An 18867-nucleotide genomic window follows, 5' to 3' on the forward strand; every position below is an offset into this window, starting at 1 on the left:
GGTTAGATAGAAAAGGCATAAAGATACAAGTTCCGGTCGTTCTAAAATCCCTTTATTAAGGTAGCATGGTCACACTAAACCCTTCAAAAAGATCAGCTTCTCAACATTCTACCTTCGATTTCTGGAAAAGTAATTAAGCCAAAGTTAAATGCAAATAAATAAATGGTACTCATTGTTGCTGCAGTTGCAGTTGTGTCTGCCAAACATAATTCACTTGAAGCAACATGCAGGGAAAATGCCAAAATGTCGTCGGTGCTCCCTCCTCCGCCAAGGGAAAATTTATTACCCCCAGGCAAAGTCGTTGACTGACCAAAAAAAGGCAAAGAAGAAAGGAGAAAAAGGGGAGCAGCAGCCACCGCAACAACTGCAACGGATGCAACTGAATGGTGCAACAATGTCAACCGAAGGAGGGCTGCCAGGGGTTAAGTCTGTCCCTCCAATGGCGGCAATTTATGCGCTGAAATATTGTTGAAATTGTTTGAGTTTAACAACTAAATTTCCTCCTTTGTGTGGGTGCTCCAAATTGGTTTTTGCGTACAAGCCTTTTCCGAGGTGATAAAATGGTGCAGGTGGCCACCAAATGGAAATGTATTTAGTAAGGTGTGGCTGTGGCTGGTTGTGTTTTAGAGAGTCCAGGGATTAGCCGCCAACCGATTGGGGGGAATTGCATATTTATGGTCCCGGCGTGTCATGTGAAAGAAGCTGACGGCTTAACCCATGCTGGTGGACTGTGACAATCCCCAACCTATTTAGTCTAGCCCCCCAATGATCATCGCCATCATCATTATTATGCAAATCCTTACGAGGCTACACAAAATGTTCAACATTTATATCAAATGTCAGACGACCCCAAATTGCCAAATGAATCATAAGTAACGAAACGGAGTGAGAGTGGACCACCATAAAACAGGAAATATATTTATGAAGTAACCCATGAAATACTCCTGCACAGAGAAAAATGTTCATGCAGTATTATTTCCTATTTCATTAAAAGGAAATCTTTTTTAATTTATTTAAAAATTTAAAAATCATTTTTTCAGGTAGCATGATCACACTGAAGCATACTGGCATTTTGTTTTCCAAAGCTATAAATGATAAGCTAGTTTCGTAATATTTTTTCTGTGTGTGGTTGACTGGAAGGAAGAAATGGGAAGGGAAACTGCTACGCCTACGAGCAGAGACAGAGGGCAATGTCTGCACATGCAAAAATAAACGTGAAGCACCCACTCCCACACACTGAAAAACACACACCCAATGTCCACGACTTGGAACTCAAAGCTCAGCAGAAAACTGCAGGCGGCTGACCAACATAAATGGCGCAAAGTTGAAATGTTGACAGGGCCACATTCGTTATGACGTCGCACAGAGAAAGAGACCGAAACAGAGTGAGACAGAGGCCAGGAGAAAGAGAGGGGTAGAGGCGGAGGAAGGGAGATAGACAGACAGAAGTAAGTAAATCAAGTTGTAGGTAAGTGAGATTTATGCTTATGTCGTTTAGTGTAAGCCAAACAACATCTCGCAACGTGAACGACCGTATCCCCATCCTTAACCCCAGGAAAAACCTTTTCCTCCACCAGTCCCACCAGCACATCCATCTCGGCATGGGGAGAATTATGACAACATGGCCAAGGCAAAAATCAAAAACTGAAACCAAAGCGACCCAAAAATCCATGAGTTGAGGAGTCAACAGAGTTGAGATTCCTCCTTTCAGTCAGTCCCCTGAAATACCACCTCTACTTAGCCCGGAGCTGCGTTTGCACCAAATTCTGTGACTATTTGCACAACATTTGCAACCAGGTTTTTTGGGGGAAAGAAGCCTAGGTAGTTGCTGGGTATCTACCATCCAGCTACAACACTTTTCAATTTACTGAAATTTGCATAAATACCCTAGTCGAAGGTGTTTTGAAATCATCAAGTGGGAAATATCTTTTTACTATTTAAGAATAAATTGTTCTTGAATTTATATGAACTTTTTTCTTAGGGTGCATTATCACACTATACCAAAAATCCACAATATCAGGTATTTGGTAGTCGCATACTCCATATGACAACCATTTTCGCCTAGTATTTTTTTGGTAACTCGTTTCTAATCGCTGCAGCTGCTTGTTAATTACGGCAAACACAAACTGCAATCCAAGGCAGCATCTGCATTCACCACATCCCTGGACCTCCGCTGCACTTGTGCAATGTTTGATTTATGCATGCAGCCTGGAACTGCTCTAATTAGCTCCAGCTTAGCTTCAAAAACCCAGCCCAAAACTAGAGCAGAGGATAAAGATGGATATGGAGAATAGAACGAGGACGAATGAATCCCTTTGAATGCAGCTCGCCTTGCCTTACCCAGGCAGTAAATGTGTCAGGCAAACAACTTTCACTTGCTAGTTAATCATTCAGCGGTTGAAGTCAAGAGCAGTGGAATCTGCCTATAGGACCGCCCACTAAAAATCTAGGCTGGTCGCTAGCCGAACGCCCAATTAAAAGCGAAAACGTTTAAAGGCTGAAAAAACGACAAAAATAAAAAGAGGAATACAAGCAAAGGACCGAGTAGAAGCCAACTACTAAGTTGATGACATTAATTGACATTTAGCAGCGACGGGCATATCAATGAACTGGACAGCACAATCACCCCGAAAGCCAAAGGAGAGTCAGAGATCAGGATGGAGAGACTGGGATGGGGAGCAATGAAGTCGGTACTCTGTGCTCCTAGGCCGCCTTTCACTCCACGCAATTGTACAATTGGCTAATGTCACAAAAATCTACAGGCAGTTGTCAACGGCGCTTTGGACGTGGGACTCCCATCATTAGCGTGGCACAATTGTGAAATGTGTAATTGCTGCTACAACAGCAGCAACATTGGCAATAGCAATAGCAACATCAGCAGCAGCAACTATGAGACATACAGACGACACATTGACAGCGAGTTATGTCAACTCAAATGCGATTTGTTTAGCTATCGCAGCATTTCCCCCTTTTTTCCCAGCTCTGACGGATCTGTTGCTGCCAATGAGTATATTTCCTCTGGCAAAACATAAATTTAAGCAAAACAAGTGAGAATGAAGGGGAAGTCTTAAGTATTCTGCACTTAAGGCACTAGATAAAGGGAGAAATACTTTAAATGAGGTTTAGGTGCAACCAAATAAAGTACAATATTATTTTAAACATTTGTTTCTGTAATTTTAAAATAATTTGAAAGTGATGGTCACACTCAAAGTTGCAATGTGACCAAAACTTATCTTAAAGCCTGGTCAATTGGTCAGATCTTTAGAATGGCTTAAACATTGCTGCTTTTTATTTTATTATGGTTAGTTTTCTGTTATAAAAAAATATTAAAAAAATAAAATTGTTAAAGCTGACTTCCTTAAAATTTTAATCTACCCCCAGCAAGGGTAGTGAAAAAAAAGTAAAAAGAGACTTTAGGAACAAATTGAATAAAGGACAAGATGAGTCCGAACCGCTTCGCCGGCTGTCTCTCTCCCTGTCTCGCGCTGTCTCTTACTGTTTTCTGTAATTGGTTATATGAAACGCACAAGTGGCCCTGGCGTAGGCTGCACTGGCCAACTGGCCGGCCGGGCCAAGTCCTCGCTGGCGGCGGATGCCTGCCTGGGTTTTGGCCCCGGCCACCACATCGGGTCCACTGGGGAGCTGAGCTGGTACCCGCGAAGTGCGCGACAAGATTTATAAGCGCCTGTCAACGAGCTAGCAAAGAGAGAGAGAAACGGAGAAAGAGAAACCGCCGTGGTCACTTTTTGATTTATAAGCAAAATGTTTGCCGCGTTGCTCAAGTATTTATGTAACATTTCAAGGCAGCGGACACGGCGGCTCCTACTCTTTTTCCAGCCAGTTGACACTGGAGTTGTTTGGGGCCTGGGAGCAAAAGGCAGCGACTGTAGAAGCAGCAGCAGTAAGTAGCCGCAGTAATTGCGGCGGCATGTGAAATATGAGATAAACTCCAAGTAAGGCCAAGTCCATGGATCCACAGCTCCATAGCTCCAGCTTTGAAGCATGTGGCAAGTTGTTTAGAACTAACCAAACAGAGGAAACAGCAACCGCCACGACAGGCAGGCGACAGGCGACGACAGCATTTTGGTGCCACTTTGCGGCGAATGCGAAATAACTTCGCACAATTGAGCATGCCGACAACGGGCAGCCAGGAAAGTAAGACAAACAAAAAACAAAATAAAAAAAGAAAAAAAAAGAAAAGAGTAGTGGCCACAACTCCCAACTTGGGCATTCTATTAAATTAATCGTCAATTATCAACGGAGCTGCAAATTATCTAGGCCTATGGGGAGCAAACAGCTAAAACCAGGATGCAACAATGTACATCAAATGTGGCGAGGAAAAAGCCATTACACTTACACCAAACTAAATTATGTGTCGAAATTGCTTTGCGGTACTATAAACCATAAAAATAAGTAAGTTGAAGATTGGCTCAATAAAATAACGAGCTGCTGGTTTCTTTTATTAAATTTTCTACTTCCTTTTCAATAAAAACAAGAAGAATTCAACTAATCAATTTCAGCTTTTATAATAATATTTGTTCCCAACTGCAAATACATATTCCCATACATTAATCTTACCCCCAATTTACTGCCCTGCAAACTGAAAGGCAAACTTTTATCAACCCCTTCTGGCTAGCAAATCAATTTAACTTCTGCAGTCGGGACTAATTAAGCCACTAGAAAAACTATTGCCAAATTTTTAGAGGGACAAGGATCCGCCCACCGCGAAAGAAAAGCAAAAGCTTTACATACAATTGGGCTTGAGCATACGTCGGAACGAAACGGCCAACTTGTTCGCGTTCGCTTGTTCAATGTGTTTAATTAAATAGCAAGCGTAATTAAATTGCAATTAAATTAATTAAAAAGCACGCAGCCGCAGCACGTTAGCAAACGGTTCGGTTTTGCCGTTGTCCTGCCATTTTCTGTTACCCGAATTTTAGTTCCTGCTCCTGCTTCTACTCCTGTTTTGATGGTATTTTTTGAAGAGGGTTTTTCCCGGTTGCCATTCAGTTTAGGGTCCAAAAACGACGACAGGCGGCGGTGTGAAAAGAAAACAAAACGAAATATACAATGTTGCCCTGGACATGGATTCCCTTTTTCAGCAACCACCCACACCCAAACCCACACCCAACCAACATTTCCAGCAATTTCCTCATTTTCCTTTTGCCGCGCACAATTAGACTTTAATTTTTTATGAGCAATGAATGGTTTCGCAGTTTTACTTTTTGGTGTTAAATGCTTGATTAAGTTGAATGGTGAAAGCTATGCAAATTTTCCGTGAGGGGTTAGATTTGGGAAATTGGCTGCCTTGATGTTGCTGCTTCGTGGGGGATGGAAAACTCCATAACAATTCCCACTCTTTGTCTTAATTAGTGCAATGACAAAAGTTTATTTCTAGCTGCTAAAAAATGCAGGCTCAAGATGTATGCAGATGTCGAAGAAAATGCGGGTGAATGAAAGAAAATTCACTCAAGCTGCTAGTGATGATACCAAAAATTAATTGGCCAAAGGGTTTAATGATTGTTAATGGAGATTTAGAGGATATATGTCAAAGATTGTTGGGCGAAGCTGCTTAACCCTTGCCAAAATAAACAAGAAACTAAACTTGAGTTTGTAAATAAGATAAAATTAATTTTGAGATTGAAGATCAAAGCAGCTTAATGATAAGAATCGGTCGAAATACTTTTAACTAAAGAATCGGATATCTTTTTGAATTGTTTTAAAACCTGAAACCACTGCAATATTTCTGGAAAATTAGTTACAGAGATAACCAATGTTATTTATGACTTTTCTTGGAGATATGAAACCATAAACATAATTCCCACAAAAATGATTTATATTTGCCCATTAATTTCAATTCAGGGGCAGCACATAATCGAAAGTAAATGAGCAGGCAAGCCAGACGAGACCAAACCGACTGACCAATTTCCTACAAAAGTTCCGCCATAATAGCCAAGTAAAATCAACAATAATAAAGCCACACAGCACGTAGGCAAAATGAACAAATTGAATTGCGGCAATTACTTGCCACGCTACGCAAAATCAGACAAGGAAAGGGGCAAGGCAAAAGACAATCCGAGCTCAAGTTCATAAAAATGAAATCATGCCACAGCTCAGGCAGAAGATCAAAGAGGACAAATCAATAAAGCCCCAGTGCAGAAATAACTTAAAGTCAGCCAAGTCGGTCGGGTCGGTCGGTCAGTCAGGCAGGCAGGAAGAATAAAATACAGAGAAAGAGGAGACAGAGTCAGAGTCAGGGGCGACCCCAAAAACCCAACCAACTTGACCTGGTCAAGGCTAAAGGCACATAAAATAAAATTATACAACGGCGAGGAGGGAAAACTAAAGCAAACTGTCTTTTGATCTATGGTGGCTCTACAGCTACAGATGATGATGATGTTGGATGATGATGATGATGATGGTAGGATGGCTGAATGGCTGGCTCATCCAACAATGTGGAGCAACCTCAACGACCAGTCGCCGAGTAAATTGGCATAAGAAATCAGAAATCACAGAAGGCTGCTCCTCTCGGACTCTGAGATAAATGGTCATGGCTTCTTTGGCCAAGAGCAGCGAGCAGCAAGCAGCGGCGAATGCAATATTAAGTAAATATACAAAACGTTGTCGGCACGGCGCACAAAACTAATGATGTCGATGAAGCTGGGGAAATATCTACCGACTCCAAGCTCCAACTCAAACTCAAACTCCAACTTCGACTTGGACTTGGGTTCAGCCTGATAATGATGCGGCAGACAGGCGCAGATACAAACAGACAGGAGGAGACAGGACACAGGAGGTGGAAGTGGATGTGGATGTGGATGTGGATGTGGATGTGGATGTGGATGTGGAAGACGACTGGACACTGGCGATATACACACGCCAGGTAATAAATTTCATTTCTCAGCTGATATGGGCAATTAAGGAACAATTTTGCAGCTGAATGAGTAATAAATAAAAATTGTATGCCAAGCGATACGTACGCAGATACAAAACTGCAAGACGTCGACGGTTGTCCGTTGTCGGTTGTCGGTCGTCAGGCCCCAAAGATAGTTTTCGGGATAAAAATACTCGCTGTTGGCTGTGGGCCAAGAATGAATGAAATGAGGGGCTGAGTCCGAGTCTGAGTCTGAATCTCAGTCTGAACAACTCCTCTGCATGCTTGCCCTTTTGATGAAAACAACTCAATGACGTGATTTGTGCCGCCAACGTTGCGGGCATTCCATCCACCATCCTTAGCGAAATCCTGCCTCATATAAATAAATCACATTTCACTGGGTCTGATGTGCAAAATTCTTCATCCGCTGAAAAGGGTTCTTGTTCTCTTGTTCTCTTCTTCTAAGATTTCTTTTTGGGGGGCCATAACTTAAAGCTGCGAAATATTTTTGCATAATAAATCAAACTTCCGCCGGGACTGCCGCTTTATCTTTGGCTTTTCTCATATAGCTTCGAAGAAGTCCATCAAATGTTGCCATTTATCCGGCAACTTGTCTGCTCTTTGGCATTATTTTAATTACACTCAAAGCCGGCGGCTCCCAAATGCAAAGGCTCGCAGCAATAAAACCAGAACCCAGAACCTGAAGCCAGAAGGCTAAAGGTATTTTTTAAATGCTCCTTTGCACTGGTAAAAATGCGAGTGTGCAAATTATCAGAAATTCTGATCAATGTTATCAATAAAATCTGATGAAATTCGTAAGTAAAAATTCATTTTGCATTTTCAACAAATTATTTGTAATAATGTTTTGGAATACTTTTCTTGTATTTAAAACTTTGAACTTAATTTTATTTCCAGTGCAACTTGTGGATTTGCTTTGCAGAAAACGAAACATTTTCGGGACCATCGGTGCCTTTTTGGTAACACATGATATGTCGCCTACCTGGGAGTTGCCTTTGGCCAGGAGTTGGAGTTGCAGTTTCTGGGATTCAGGGATTCCGGGGAACCAGAAGGCAGAGAACGAGGAGCACTCGCTGAGTGGAGAACAATGGAGACCGGCATGGAGCAACATGACACTCGAGTCTCGAATCTCGAGTCGCAGGATAAGGGGTTATACTATATAGTATACTGGCACACAACTGGCGAAGCCAAAGCTAAAAGCTTGCCATACAAAGGCCACTGGTCAGCGGAGAGTTGGTGTTGAGCACTTGGATCTGTGAGACAGAAGGTGGAGTTCTGCAGTTCTGCTGCTTTGCCTCTGTTTAAATGTTCTCCATTTTACTGTCAAGTGCGGACCGGACCGGGTTGACATTTGCCAACGATGCAACTGCCCCTGGGACCCCCTCGATATTCCTTTGCCCTCCTCCATTATTTGATTCTGCTTCGCATGTCGAGAATTTTAATTTAAGTATGTAAACTGACATTGAATAGTTTTTCGCCAGGGAGCGCACAGCTCGCTTTCCTTTTGTTGTGGGCGGGAACGGAAACTAGGGTGGGGGGGGGTCTCACCCGAAACCCAGCTCAATGAAAATGAGGATAGGGATGGGGTTAGAAGGGGTTTTATGTAGTTTAGGGGACCGGGCGAGTGCAATTTCAGTTTTGTTTGCAATTGGATTTCGTAATAGAAAGCTCTGGCCAAAGTTTTGCTTGCAGCTGGTATGTGCGGGCTATTTCAACATGCTGGATTAAAAGTTTTATGACAGGCAGGAGCTGATACTTTTAATAGACATTTTAACCCTCGCCTCGGATTCTTTATCAGCCGGGGTAGCCGAATTTCGGCATATTAATGATGCTCCGAACGACTTTTTTTGTAACTTAACTATAGTTTAGTGAAAAGCACTTTAGCTTAAACTACGACTAAGTTGAAATAAATAAATAACTATTTAATAAACTGCGCAAAGTCTAAAGGTAAGTCAAAATAGCCTTAAGGCTCATCCTTAAACAATTTTTTTTAAATTTAACAAAGAAATGTTAGGCCTGCGCTTGGTTTTTTTGTGATGCAAAACAACAACAATTAAGATTAGTTTTTTTCCTTGGTAATCCAAATGAAATTCTTTTTGGCTTTTCCTCAACGGGGTTCTTTTTTTTCTTTCTTTTGTTGCTGAATGCACTGCCATTAAACAGCACCCCTGATTTAGCAAAATAATAATCAAAATTCCTAAAGCTCTTATATTTCTAAAAGGATTTTAATACATTTTCTGCAAAAACTTACCGGTGTTGAGTATGGATGCGCGGTGAGTCGGACTCCGTCCGTTTCCAGTTGCTCCCGCAGGACGAGTTCCAGTTCGTTGCTGGGCGGTGTTTCGCAGAGGATCTCCATGCTGCCGGAAAGCGAGTTCGGATCGTTGAGCATGAAATAGACGGAGGCAGCGCCCTTTTCCCTCAGCGATCGGATGCTTTTCAGCAGCTTGTGTCGATGGGCAGGATTCTCAACGCCGATGGCGTCCAGATCGGGATCACCGACCTGTTTGCAGATCTCCAAGTCGTCGTAGCCATTGTCCAGGAAGCTCTCGGCGTATTGGGCCAGGCCCAAAGCTCTTAGCCACTCGCAGACAATATTGCTAACGGCCATGATGAGGTGAGTAGTAGTGGGTGGTGGTGCTTTTATATAAGACGGAGCGAGCTGCTTACGTGTGCCCTGCCAATTACCGCTACAAAATGGCGTCTATTAGTTTAACTGTGTGTGTTTGTGTATGTGTGTGTGTGTGTGTTGGTGCGCGTCACGTGCTGGGGGCGTTCAGTGTGCCACGCCTCCTGCTTGCATGCAATTTCCGTTGCCACTTTAAGCTATTGTATTGTTTTAAATCGTCCTCCCTGGAGCATTTTCTTTAATTTGTTTCCCCTCCCCAGGCAGTTGTAAAAATTCAACGCGTACACTCATAAAAATTTATATCGCACTTTGAGCATTTTTAGCATAATACCAGAAGGCTCCAACAACGCTGGTTTATCCTCACATTTTGTTTGGCGCCGTCGCTGCTCCGCATTGCTCCTGCAAAAATGGATAAAAACGTGCATTTTAGTAGTCAGCAGAAAAACGTTTATTTTCAATAATTTAGAGAGCGGCCGGAAAATTGCATAAATTTGAAATGGCTGGCCGCATATGGTGAGCCCGCATATGTCTATGCAAAATAGATGATATAGCCCCCTTCCGTCCCTCCCCACACCCCCCACCGTCCCATTCCACAGCCACAAACAGAACCTCCGGAAAATCTGGCATTCCCACCATAATATATCTCGCACAAATCAATAGAGCCCGCGGCTATTGCCACAATTGATGTTGATGACGTTGCATAGCCGAGATTCAAATCAAACTCAGAATGCTAGAAAATTAATTAAATCCAGTAGCAGCTGCGGTTTGCTCAACTGCACGCCCTCACGCATTTCCAACCCCCTCCAAAGTTCCCACAATCCCAAATCTTTTGGCTGGGAACTCCTTATCTAGGTAAAAGGGCTTATAATGCGTGCATTCCCTGCTCATGCACACCATATCGTTCCATCATTGCATACATGTGAATGTACGAATGAACCCCCACTAAAAGTTGCTTCCGCTTTGGAGAATCCATGAGGCGTTAAACGCAAACTAAAAGCTTATACACACACAGGCGATTTTTTTTTTCTTGGGAAGGCGTGTGCCGCGCTTTGGGCTTCCTCGCTCATTGATAAATGATTGATTATCAATCCATTCATGGGATTTGTGTGTGTGTGTGTGTGTGTAAGTGGGTGTGTGGGCGCGCTGCGGTTTCCCCTGGCTTAGCACTAAAGTTTAGTGTTTGCTTTTAGTTTATCTTTAATGGATTATTTTAGTGGTTGCTTGACTCGTCAACGAGCAGCCGCAAAAGAAAGGGGCCTATACTAATAATTGGTAACTTATTAGTATAAAACTTAGTCTTCCCATTAAGTATAATGTGTTTTTAATAAAGATACTTAACTAAAAAAAGATCTAAAAAAAATGTTTAAGTATTATAAATAATAAAAATGGTATTTAACACTAATGTATCATTATCTTTGCCTGTATTTATTATAACAGCCAAACCTCTAAATAAATTTTTGAAGTTTTATTTTATTGCCTACTCATAATAATATATAATAATAATTATGGATTTAACACATTTTATTTCTGAAACATCTTATAATAAACTCTATAGTATGTCCATCAATAAATCTGAAACTTATGGGAACTCAATATACCCTTTCATGTATTCAGTTACCGGGTATAATCGTTCCCATAATCCAGAAGGCCTCGCCCAATCTCACCACCCCCACACCTTTTGGGACAGGACAAACATATCATATAATTTATGTTCCACTCCCCAGAATCACCCACCCACCTCTTTTCCCTGTGACTAAGCTGATTTCTTGTTTTTTCAGTCGCTCTTCTCTAGTTTTTCCTCTGCCGTTCGTTGTTGTCGCTTTACTTCTGCTGTTTTTGTTGTTTATGTTGTTTTTGTTGGTGGTGTTGTTGTTGTTGCTGCTGCCTGGTGTGGCAGCTGCTTTGTTTCCATTTTCATTTTCATTGGCATTGAATAGATCAATCATGGACGGGTTCGATGGTATTCGGTTAGCCGTACAAATACTTCAATGATGACCAATTATTCACCAATAAAACTGTCGACCAAATGTCATGAATTGAACTTTTACTTGCTGCGCTAAGCGGAAATCAATCGCAAATTGCTGGGAAAGTGATTTCGAAGAGACTGCGGAATCAATTACGGATTGGAGTATTTTTGTTTTAATGATTTAATGGAAAACGTGTTGCCAAAGTGTGTGTATATATTTATTGGCAGATTGATTGAAAAGCTCGTTTAGAATTATTGGCAATCAATGTAAAGGGGTATTATGGCATTAATTGATACTTAATTATTCTTTTTGGGATAAAATATTATATTTCTTTCCCTCGCCATTTACAACACTTAACTAAGCTCATTTTCAAAAAATTGTATGTGCCAGCGTTTTATTAAGTAACTCACCGTCAAACTTTTCCAATAAATCAATCATAATATATTAAATTTGTTGTGTAAAACAGAAATCAACTTAAATGCCAGCGCTTTTGGTCCCTATGAGACCCGAACCCAACCCTTTCACTTCCGACCTATTGGCTTTGCATTTTTTGGGATCAAAGTTTGTCGGGGGCTCGATTTGTTTTGCTTTTGTTTTGGTTTTTCCTTGTCCTTTTTGTTTCTTTTTAATTTCGTATCTTCCGCCCACGCAGCTCATAGCGGGTGGGGATGAACAAAAAATAAAATAAAATAAAAGTGAAGTAAACTGAACCGAACCGAACAACAATTTAATGCAACATCATCGAATAAATTGTGGCCAGACTTGTTGCAGTTGTTGGCTTCAGTCAACAAATTGATATCGTGTGGGCGTGTTGTCGTAACGCATTTTATACAAAAAAAGATTTTTCTCAGATTTTCGTTTTGTTTTTTTTTTTTTTTAGGGTCTCCTCGGCCAGTTTAATTTGTCGGTCTGTCTGTCTGTCTGTTTTTTTCTACATTTTTCATTTAAACGCTGTCATTCGGATCGTGTTTGACTCTTGGCCTTAGCTTAAGACAATTGTGAGAGGTGTTGCCGGGCAAATCAAATTGCCGCTCAATAAACGGGCAAGCAAATTACAATTGGGATTGTTCAGTTTATTGCCTAGTGCTGTTGCAGTATCGCAATGGTGCAGCGGCGGCAAAAGCGACAGCAATTGCAACACGTCGCCAACAGCTGTGTCAGCTGGCACTTGGCTGTCTGCCGATTTATCTATCTAACATCTCACGGGGACACGCGGCGTATGCGCAATTGCCATTTAATTAAAAATTATTTGCACAGCCAGGCGAAACAATTTTCCGTTGATTTCATTTATCATTATTTTTGTCGATTTTTTTTGTTTTTTTTTTTTTTTTTTAGCTCTGCAGGTGCGCAACGGAAACGACATAAACAAAATGTTCACACGCTCACCGGTCCACGACTTTGACTTAATGGCAATTAAGATGGCCAAGTCCACGCACATCTCGAAGCAATCTAATTATAATCATTAGCTGAGCAAACACTGAGTGCGGCGCACATTTATATATTTATACAATTTTTGCATAGTCCCCCCCGGCGGAGTCATTGGGCAATAAAAATTATACAGAAAAATAAGAGAAGAAAAGCAAATAAATTGCCAGCAGACCAGGGCGTCTTCATTAATGATAGGAAGTGGAACGCCGAAGAAAAGGCCAAAATCCATTTGACAACATAAAATTTTTGTTTCAAGCAACTGCCGCCACTGGGGGCATTAATACCAACGGCTAATTAACTTGTTGTTGAGCTCGTAAAATAGTTTGGCCGCTCATCAAGATAATAAAGGCCGGGCCAAGTCGGCAGCCAGCCAAGTTTCGGTTTCACTTCGGATCTTTAATTGAGCCCAGAAAATTGTTGACTTTTGTGGCGTCAGCTGCAGGGGAAAAAAGCAGTCAAAACGATTCACTACTGCCATGCCATATATATAAATATATATATATATATATATATATATATATATATATATATATATTGGGCACTTCAAGAATGTCCCGAAAAGGGAACGGAACTGGACCGAGAGACCTGACTGCAGTCACTTTTGGTAATTAGATTTTCAAGTCGAGATAATGAAGTGGACATTAAAATTTTACAACCTCCGGACTAAAACACATATCCACATGAAACCGAAAGCAGGCGAACGCATTCAATAAATTAATTACGAATTTACGAACCTTAGACTAGCCCCTTTTTAATGCCAGGTGGTGGAGTGGAGGGACGGTTGAGTGCCACACCCAGCAATAAATATTGAAAACTGTCCCTGTCTCTGGGCGAAATGTGGGCAAAAGCAAAACCAGATTTGGATTCACACACATGTCTGCTGGCATTGGCATTTATAATGTAGTATGCATGACTCTAATTAAACCGCAATTGTTGTGTAAACTTTAAGGAATTGATTGCTCGAACACGAACCAGGGGACAGGTCGTAATGCAAGAAGTCTTGGCTGGCAATTAAGCAGCAATTGACTCGAGAGAGGTTGCCATGACTGCAATAAATGAATCTTGAATTGCAGTCCAAGTCTCGCAGGAAATGGGACCTAAATACTCATTGATTGAGGCGTAATAATAAACAAAATGATTTATTTTTACTGATAATTGAAATCATTTATTGTCTATTTATTAAGTCTTCATTCATTTGGCTAATTATCTGTCTAAATGCGAATTTCAATTAATAAATATAAAACAGGAAAATTGCAAAATAAAGTTAGCTTTTTATGTTCAACTCTAAACTCAACAACGTGAACTGGTTTTTCTTGCTAAATGAAAACAGATCTAAAATTAATTAGATAAAATGTTATTAATTGATATTCTTGTTAGTGTTTTATTAAATTAAAACCGATCTAACCCATTGATAATATTCTGTTTATTTAACAACAGTTTCTGTTCAATTTGAATAATGTAAATTTAACAAATGTAAACGAAAAATAGTTCATTTTAAGTAATTTAAATTTTACGGCTCACATATCTACACATTATATTATCTAATCAAACAACCTCTAACAAAAAGTTGCAAGGACCCTTTACATTCATTGCCAATATTTCTTAACGAGCTTTTCAATCAAATTTATCAATAAATACATTACTTAAGTAAATTTAAACAAAAGTAAATGAAAAAATAGTTTAATTTAAATAGTTTCAATTTAATGACTCACATCTCTTCACATTATATTATCGAATCAAAAAACCTCTAACGACTTTGATTCTCATGTAAAAAACAGTTTTATCTACTGTTTTTATGGCATCCAGGCTCACCCCTAATTGCCTTTAATTGAAGTCGTATCACAGCAACCGATTGATGTTGTTACTCTAGTTTTATAACCCATAACAGGGGGCTATAACTGAATATAATAAAAAAAACCCAGCCATGTGCCTGTCTAACAATGCTCCCAAGCCCATCGCCCATCGCCTAATGCCCTCCGAAACCAGAAATGTTGCAATCATAATTTTTGCTCTCCCAGCGAAAATGCTTCATGCTGGGCCCAAAAGCTGATGACCTTTTGGCATTTTGCATTTTCAAACACACATTCGCGAAAGGCAAATGCCCCAGAGCCAAAGCCAAAGCTCTGGCGCGGAGTATAAATAAATTTATATCATTTTTTTCGGTATTCAGCCGCAGCGGGTGGTCAAAGAAAAAAAAACACAGGAAACCGCGCGCAGGTGGCTTCAACAAAACTCTGCCTTAAAATTCAACTTTGAGTCTCAAGTTAATGTTTTTTTATGTTCCATAATTTAGCATTTTTTGTCTTTTTTTGTTAGTACGTACACAACAAACAAATGGCGCTACAGTTAATTCAAACAGGCATCTATAAATCCTCATCATTACGATGACCCCTTGAAATGTTAAATCGTTAGCCCTCATAATCAAAATTTGGCAGCTCAGCGAGAGACGTTTGCATACTTATTGATTTCTTTTCAAAAGGAGGAGAAAAAATATGAGAAAAAAAATAAGGAAAAGATGAAAAGGAAATAAATGGAGACTCATTATATAAGGGCGAAGAGCAGGAAGCGGGTGGCAACCGGCAACTGGCTGAAATGCAATAAATTCACATTAAGCTGCTCACATAAAACGCCTGATTGCGTTCCGAGCTGCACTGAGCTGATTCCTGGGATCGGGAATCTGTAGCTGTAGCTGTAGCTCGAACTCGAGTTTGAGTAGTCGACTTCCAGCTGAAAACGCGCTGAAGCCAACATCCTGTTGACAGTGGCAGGCGGCAGCTATCAATATTAAAAGCGCTTATTTGACAGAAATATGACAAATGCCTGACAGCCAAGGGCGTGGCACAGGTTGCCGCCTGCTGCTCCAGCTACTCCTGCTACTCCTGCTGTCCTGCGAAAAGTGCCAAGTCATTAGTAACGAAGGCAAGCTTGGCGGGGGCAGAATGGCAAGTGTCAGGAATGCTTTTTGGATTAGTCAATTCCGAATTGCGTGCGTTCGATGGTGTGTGGAGCATGGTTTGGGCACTCGGTTTGGGTCAGCCGTCGAGCAAGTGTGAAATATTCTCTTGATTTTGCACATCCGTAGTACCGCCTGCTGTGTTAGTGACACGTGCAACACTCATGTTACTCCGGACCTGCAGATATATGTGCACATAATGTATACAACATCCACCACCCTCCAGAAAATGAGCATCAAAAATGCATTCAACTGTCAAAAGCTGGACAGAATCAATGAAGCGTACCCTCTTCTAAAACACAAAAGGAAATGTTTAGGAATCAAAATAAATAGTCTTTTATTGGGAATTTCGCATATTGAAAATATTACGGATTTTTTAACTCAAAAGTGCTACATCGAAATTAAGGTATGGTCAATAAATTGCTTAATTACCATTTAGCATATAAACTTTCAATTAAATGAACATTCTTTTAATTTTCAAATTTATGAAGAAACATTTACCCAACTTTTAAATAACGTTAACACCATACCATACGTTCCCTATCTCAATGATCTGCGTAATTTCCGTTTGTGCAATCAGTTTAAGTATTCCCTTTTTGTCTGTATAATTTTCGCATTATTGGAAATATTATTTTTTAAATGCTCGTAAACATGAAGCTTGGTGACAATTTTATAAATATTTTTATGGCGTTTCATAAAATTTTATACGATGCGCATTCACTGAACCCCACCCTTCTGTTCACCCTCTATCAATTTGTCGTCGCTGCAGTTTATGAATTCCGCTTGTTCCTGCTTTCCACTATATATACTATATATATGAATGCACTTTTTATGTGTATTTTTTTTTTTTTGCTGTCAATGCAAGTGACAGAGATAGACGATGGAGGACATGCAACAGCAGCGTTGTCATCAGTTGCAACAATTACTTAAATGCAGGCATAATTTGTGTATAGCAGACAGGCTGAAAAGGGCTAAGGATCGCCAAGGCAAAGCGGTGTGGAAAACGGTCAAAAGTTGGCATGGCAATTTACTCGTCCACTAGTCTGAATATTTTTCACAATTTTATGATTATTACTATGGCTTCGACTATAATTACAATGAATATTATTTTGATGTGTGCGGTTGCCAAATGGGGAAACTTTAAGTTTATTTGTAAACATCGATTTAAGTCAATTTTATCATATGAAAGTTTATTGTTGTTCATATTTCATTTTAAGCGAGGGGAAATCAATTTTAATAAATAAAAAACATAAGGAACAAAATACTTTTCATTATTTGTTGAAATGCGTTACATTTTTCAACAATTAACATTGTGGCAATTGTTAACCAATAAATTAATGCATTTTTAATTTTCTTTTGCCCCATTTTATATGAACTGAACAAATCGGAATAATATATCATATTTAAATCTGATGGCATTAATTGGGGCTCGGCTTTTGGGAGAAAAACAGGCCATAAATATTAATTTGGCATTCAGTTTTCATTGATTAATTTCCAATTTAGCATTTTGTCAATGCGACACAGTGTCTTCCTTTTGGTGCCACATATTTTATCAATTTTTGTAACCCAAGAAGTCGCGCACATAAATCACAACAAATTCTTCCCGGACGGAAGATAAATAAACTTTGCCTTCTTTTTCCCTGCCTGCCTTCCTTTACATTTTGCCATTTGGCTTTGATTGAACCGAAGCGAAGCAAACGTACAATGGCAATTAACCCATAAAAATGAAAATGCCCACATTTACGAGGGTCTCCTCCTCCCTTGGGCAGTCCATGAGTCAGTCAGTCAGTCAGTCAAATTAATTGAAATTCAAAGCTCCGGCTTTGGCTTTTTCTATGGTGGCTATGGCTATGGCTTTGATTTTGCCATCGGTTTTATGAGTATTGTCGGCGGGGCTGAGGCTGAGTTTCTGCTTAATTTTACTTCATTCGGTTCATCAGCATCATGGCTGACTTGTGTTTCCAATGAATAATAAAGTGGAGTGAAGTACGCCAGCCAATCCAATCCAATCCAATCCAAACGAGGGGCCGCCGCCAACAGACTTGCTGCAGATATAAATCAATTCCCGGGAAGCGACAAAATTTACATTCCGATTTGCCAGCAGCGATCTCTTTTTGTCCCCAGCTTCTTTCTCTCTTATTGAGATTTCATCGACGTCTTTGTGGCAGCGGCGCATGCGTTGTCGTCGTCTTTTATGTTCAATGCTCGAATAAAGTGAATTTATGGCAACGGTTAACACAAATGGCAATAATAATAATAATAAAGCGAGAAATAAAAACACACAAAAAATAAATCGTGGTCGGGCCTCGTTACAATTCGTAAGCGTTTAAATGTGTTTAAGTGGGCTCTGATTAATGACTTTCAAGTGCGTTTCTTCGATCGCCTCACGCACTCGCCACGGGAGATTGGCAAAGCTCCGGCAACAGGGGGTTAAGCAGGGGGCTTCGATCCGGTAACATACAATTGAAAATACAAGCGCCCGATAGGCGTGACTATGATAACAAAGGCCTTGACTAAAGGTATATCGATCATGGTCCATCATCATGATCGCAGCAATTTGTAATGTTTAGGAAACTTTTAAAAATTGTATCCGCCTCATGATCGAACCAATTTGTTATCTTTAACCAACTTTCATCATCAAGTTGCCTCTATAAATAAGGCCTAAAGGCCTTGAGTTGTTTGCTTTTTATATTGAACAAACTTATATTTAAAACTTGATGCGGGTATATACATTAATAACTCACTTCATTCTGCTATTAATTAATCATTTTAAAAATCAAGTCCTAATATCTAAATTTGAATATTAATCAATAATGATTAGGATAATATACTTTTTTCTGTTCCTAACCAAATAAATTAAATTCGATGTACCTTTTTTTTTAAACTTATTAAGACTTAAAATCAAAATCATTCATTGGATACCAAAATGTTGCATTTCCCCATTATCTAGCATTAAAATCATCATTAAGTTTATTTCCGTTTTAGCCGTTTTCAATAC

The 18867-nt window shown here is 40.1% G+C and overlaps 1 protein-coding gene across 8 annotated transcripts in view; it reads right to left on the reverse strand.

Annotated features, from left to right (window-relative positions):
• The window catches only part of LOC128262157 (sterile alpha motif domain-containing protein 5-like), a 161720-nt gene that overhangs the window by 109298 nt on the left and 33555 nt on the right, over positions 1-18867 (reverse strand). For all 8 annotated transcript variants that reach the window (XM_052996298.1, XM_052996281.1, XM_052996273.1 and 5 more), the window contains exon 4: positions 9144-9920. In XM_052996298.1, coding sequence (XP_052852258.1) covers positions 9144-9503 — 360 coding nt within the window. In that variant the 5' untranslated portion in view covers positions 9504-9920. The remainder of the gene's footprint in view (positions 1-9143; positions 9921-18867) is intronic.

The sequence above is a fragment of the Drosophila gunungcola genome, chromosome 3R, assembly GCF_025200985.1.
Source record: "Drosophila gunungcola strain Sukarami chromosome 3R, Dgunungcola_SK_2, whole genome shotgun sequence".
In the NCBI taxonomy this organism is placed as follows: Eukaryota; Metazoa; Arthropoda; class Insecta; order Diptera; family Drosophilidae; genus Drosophila; species Drosophila gunungcola.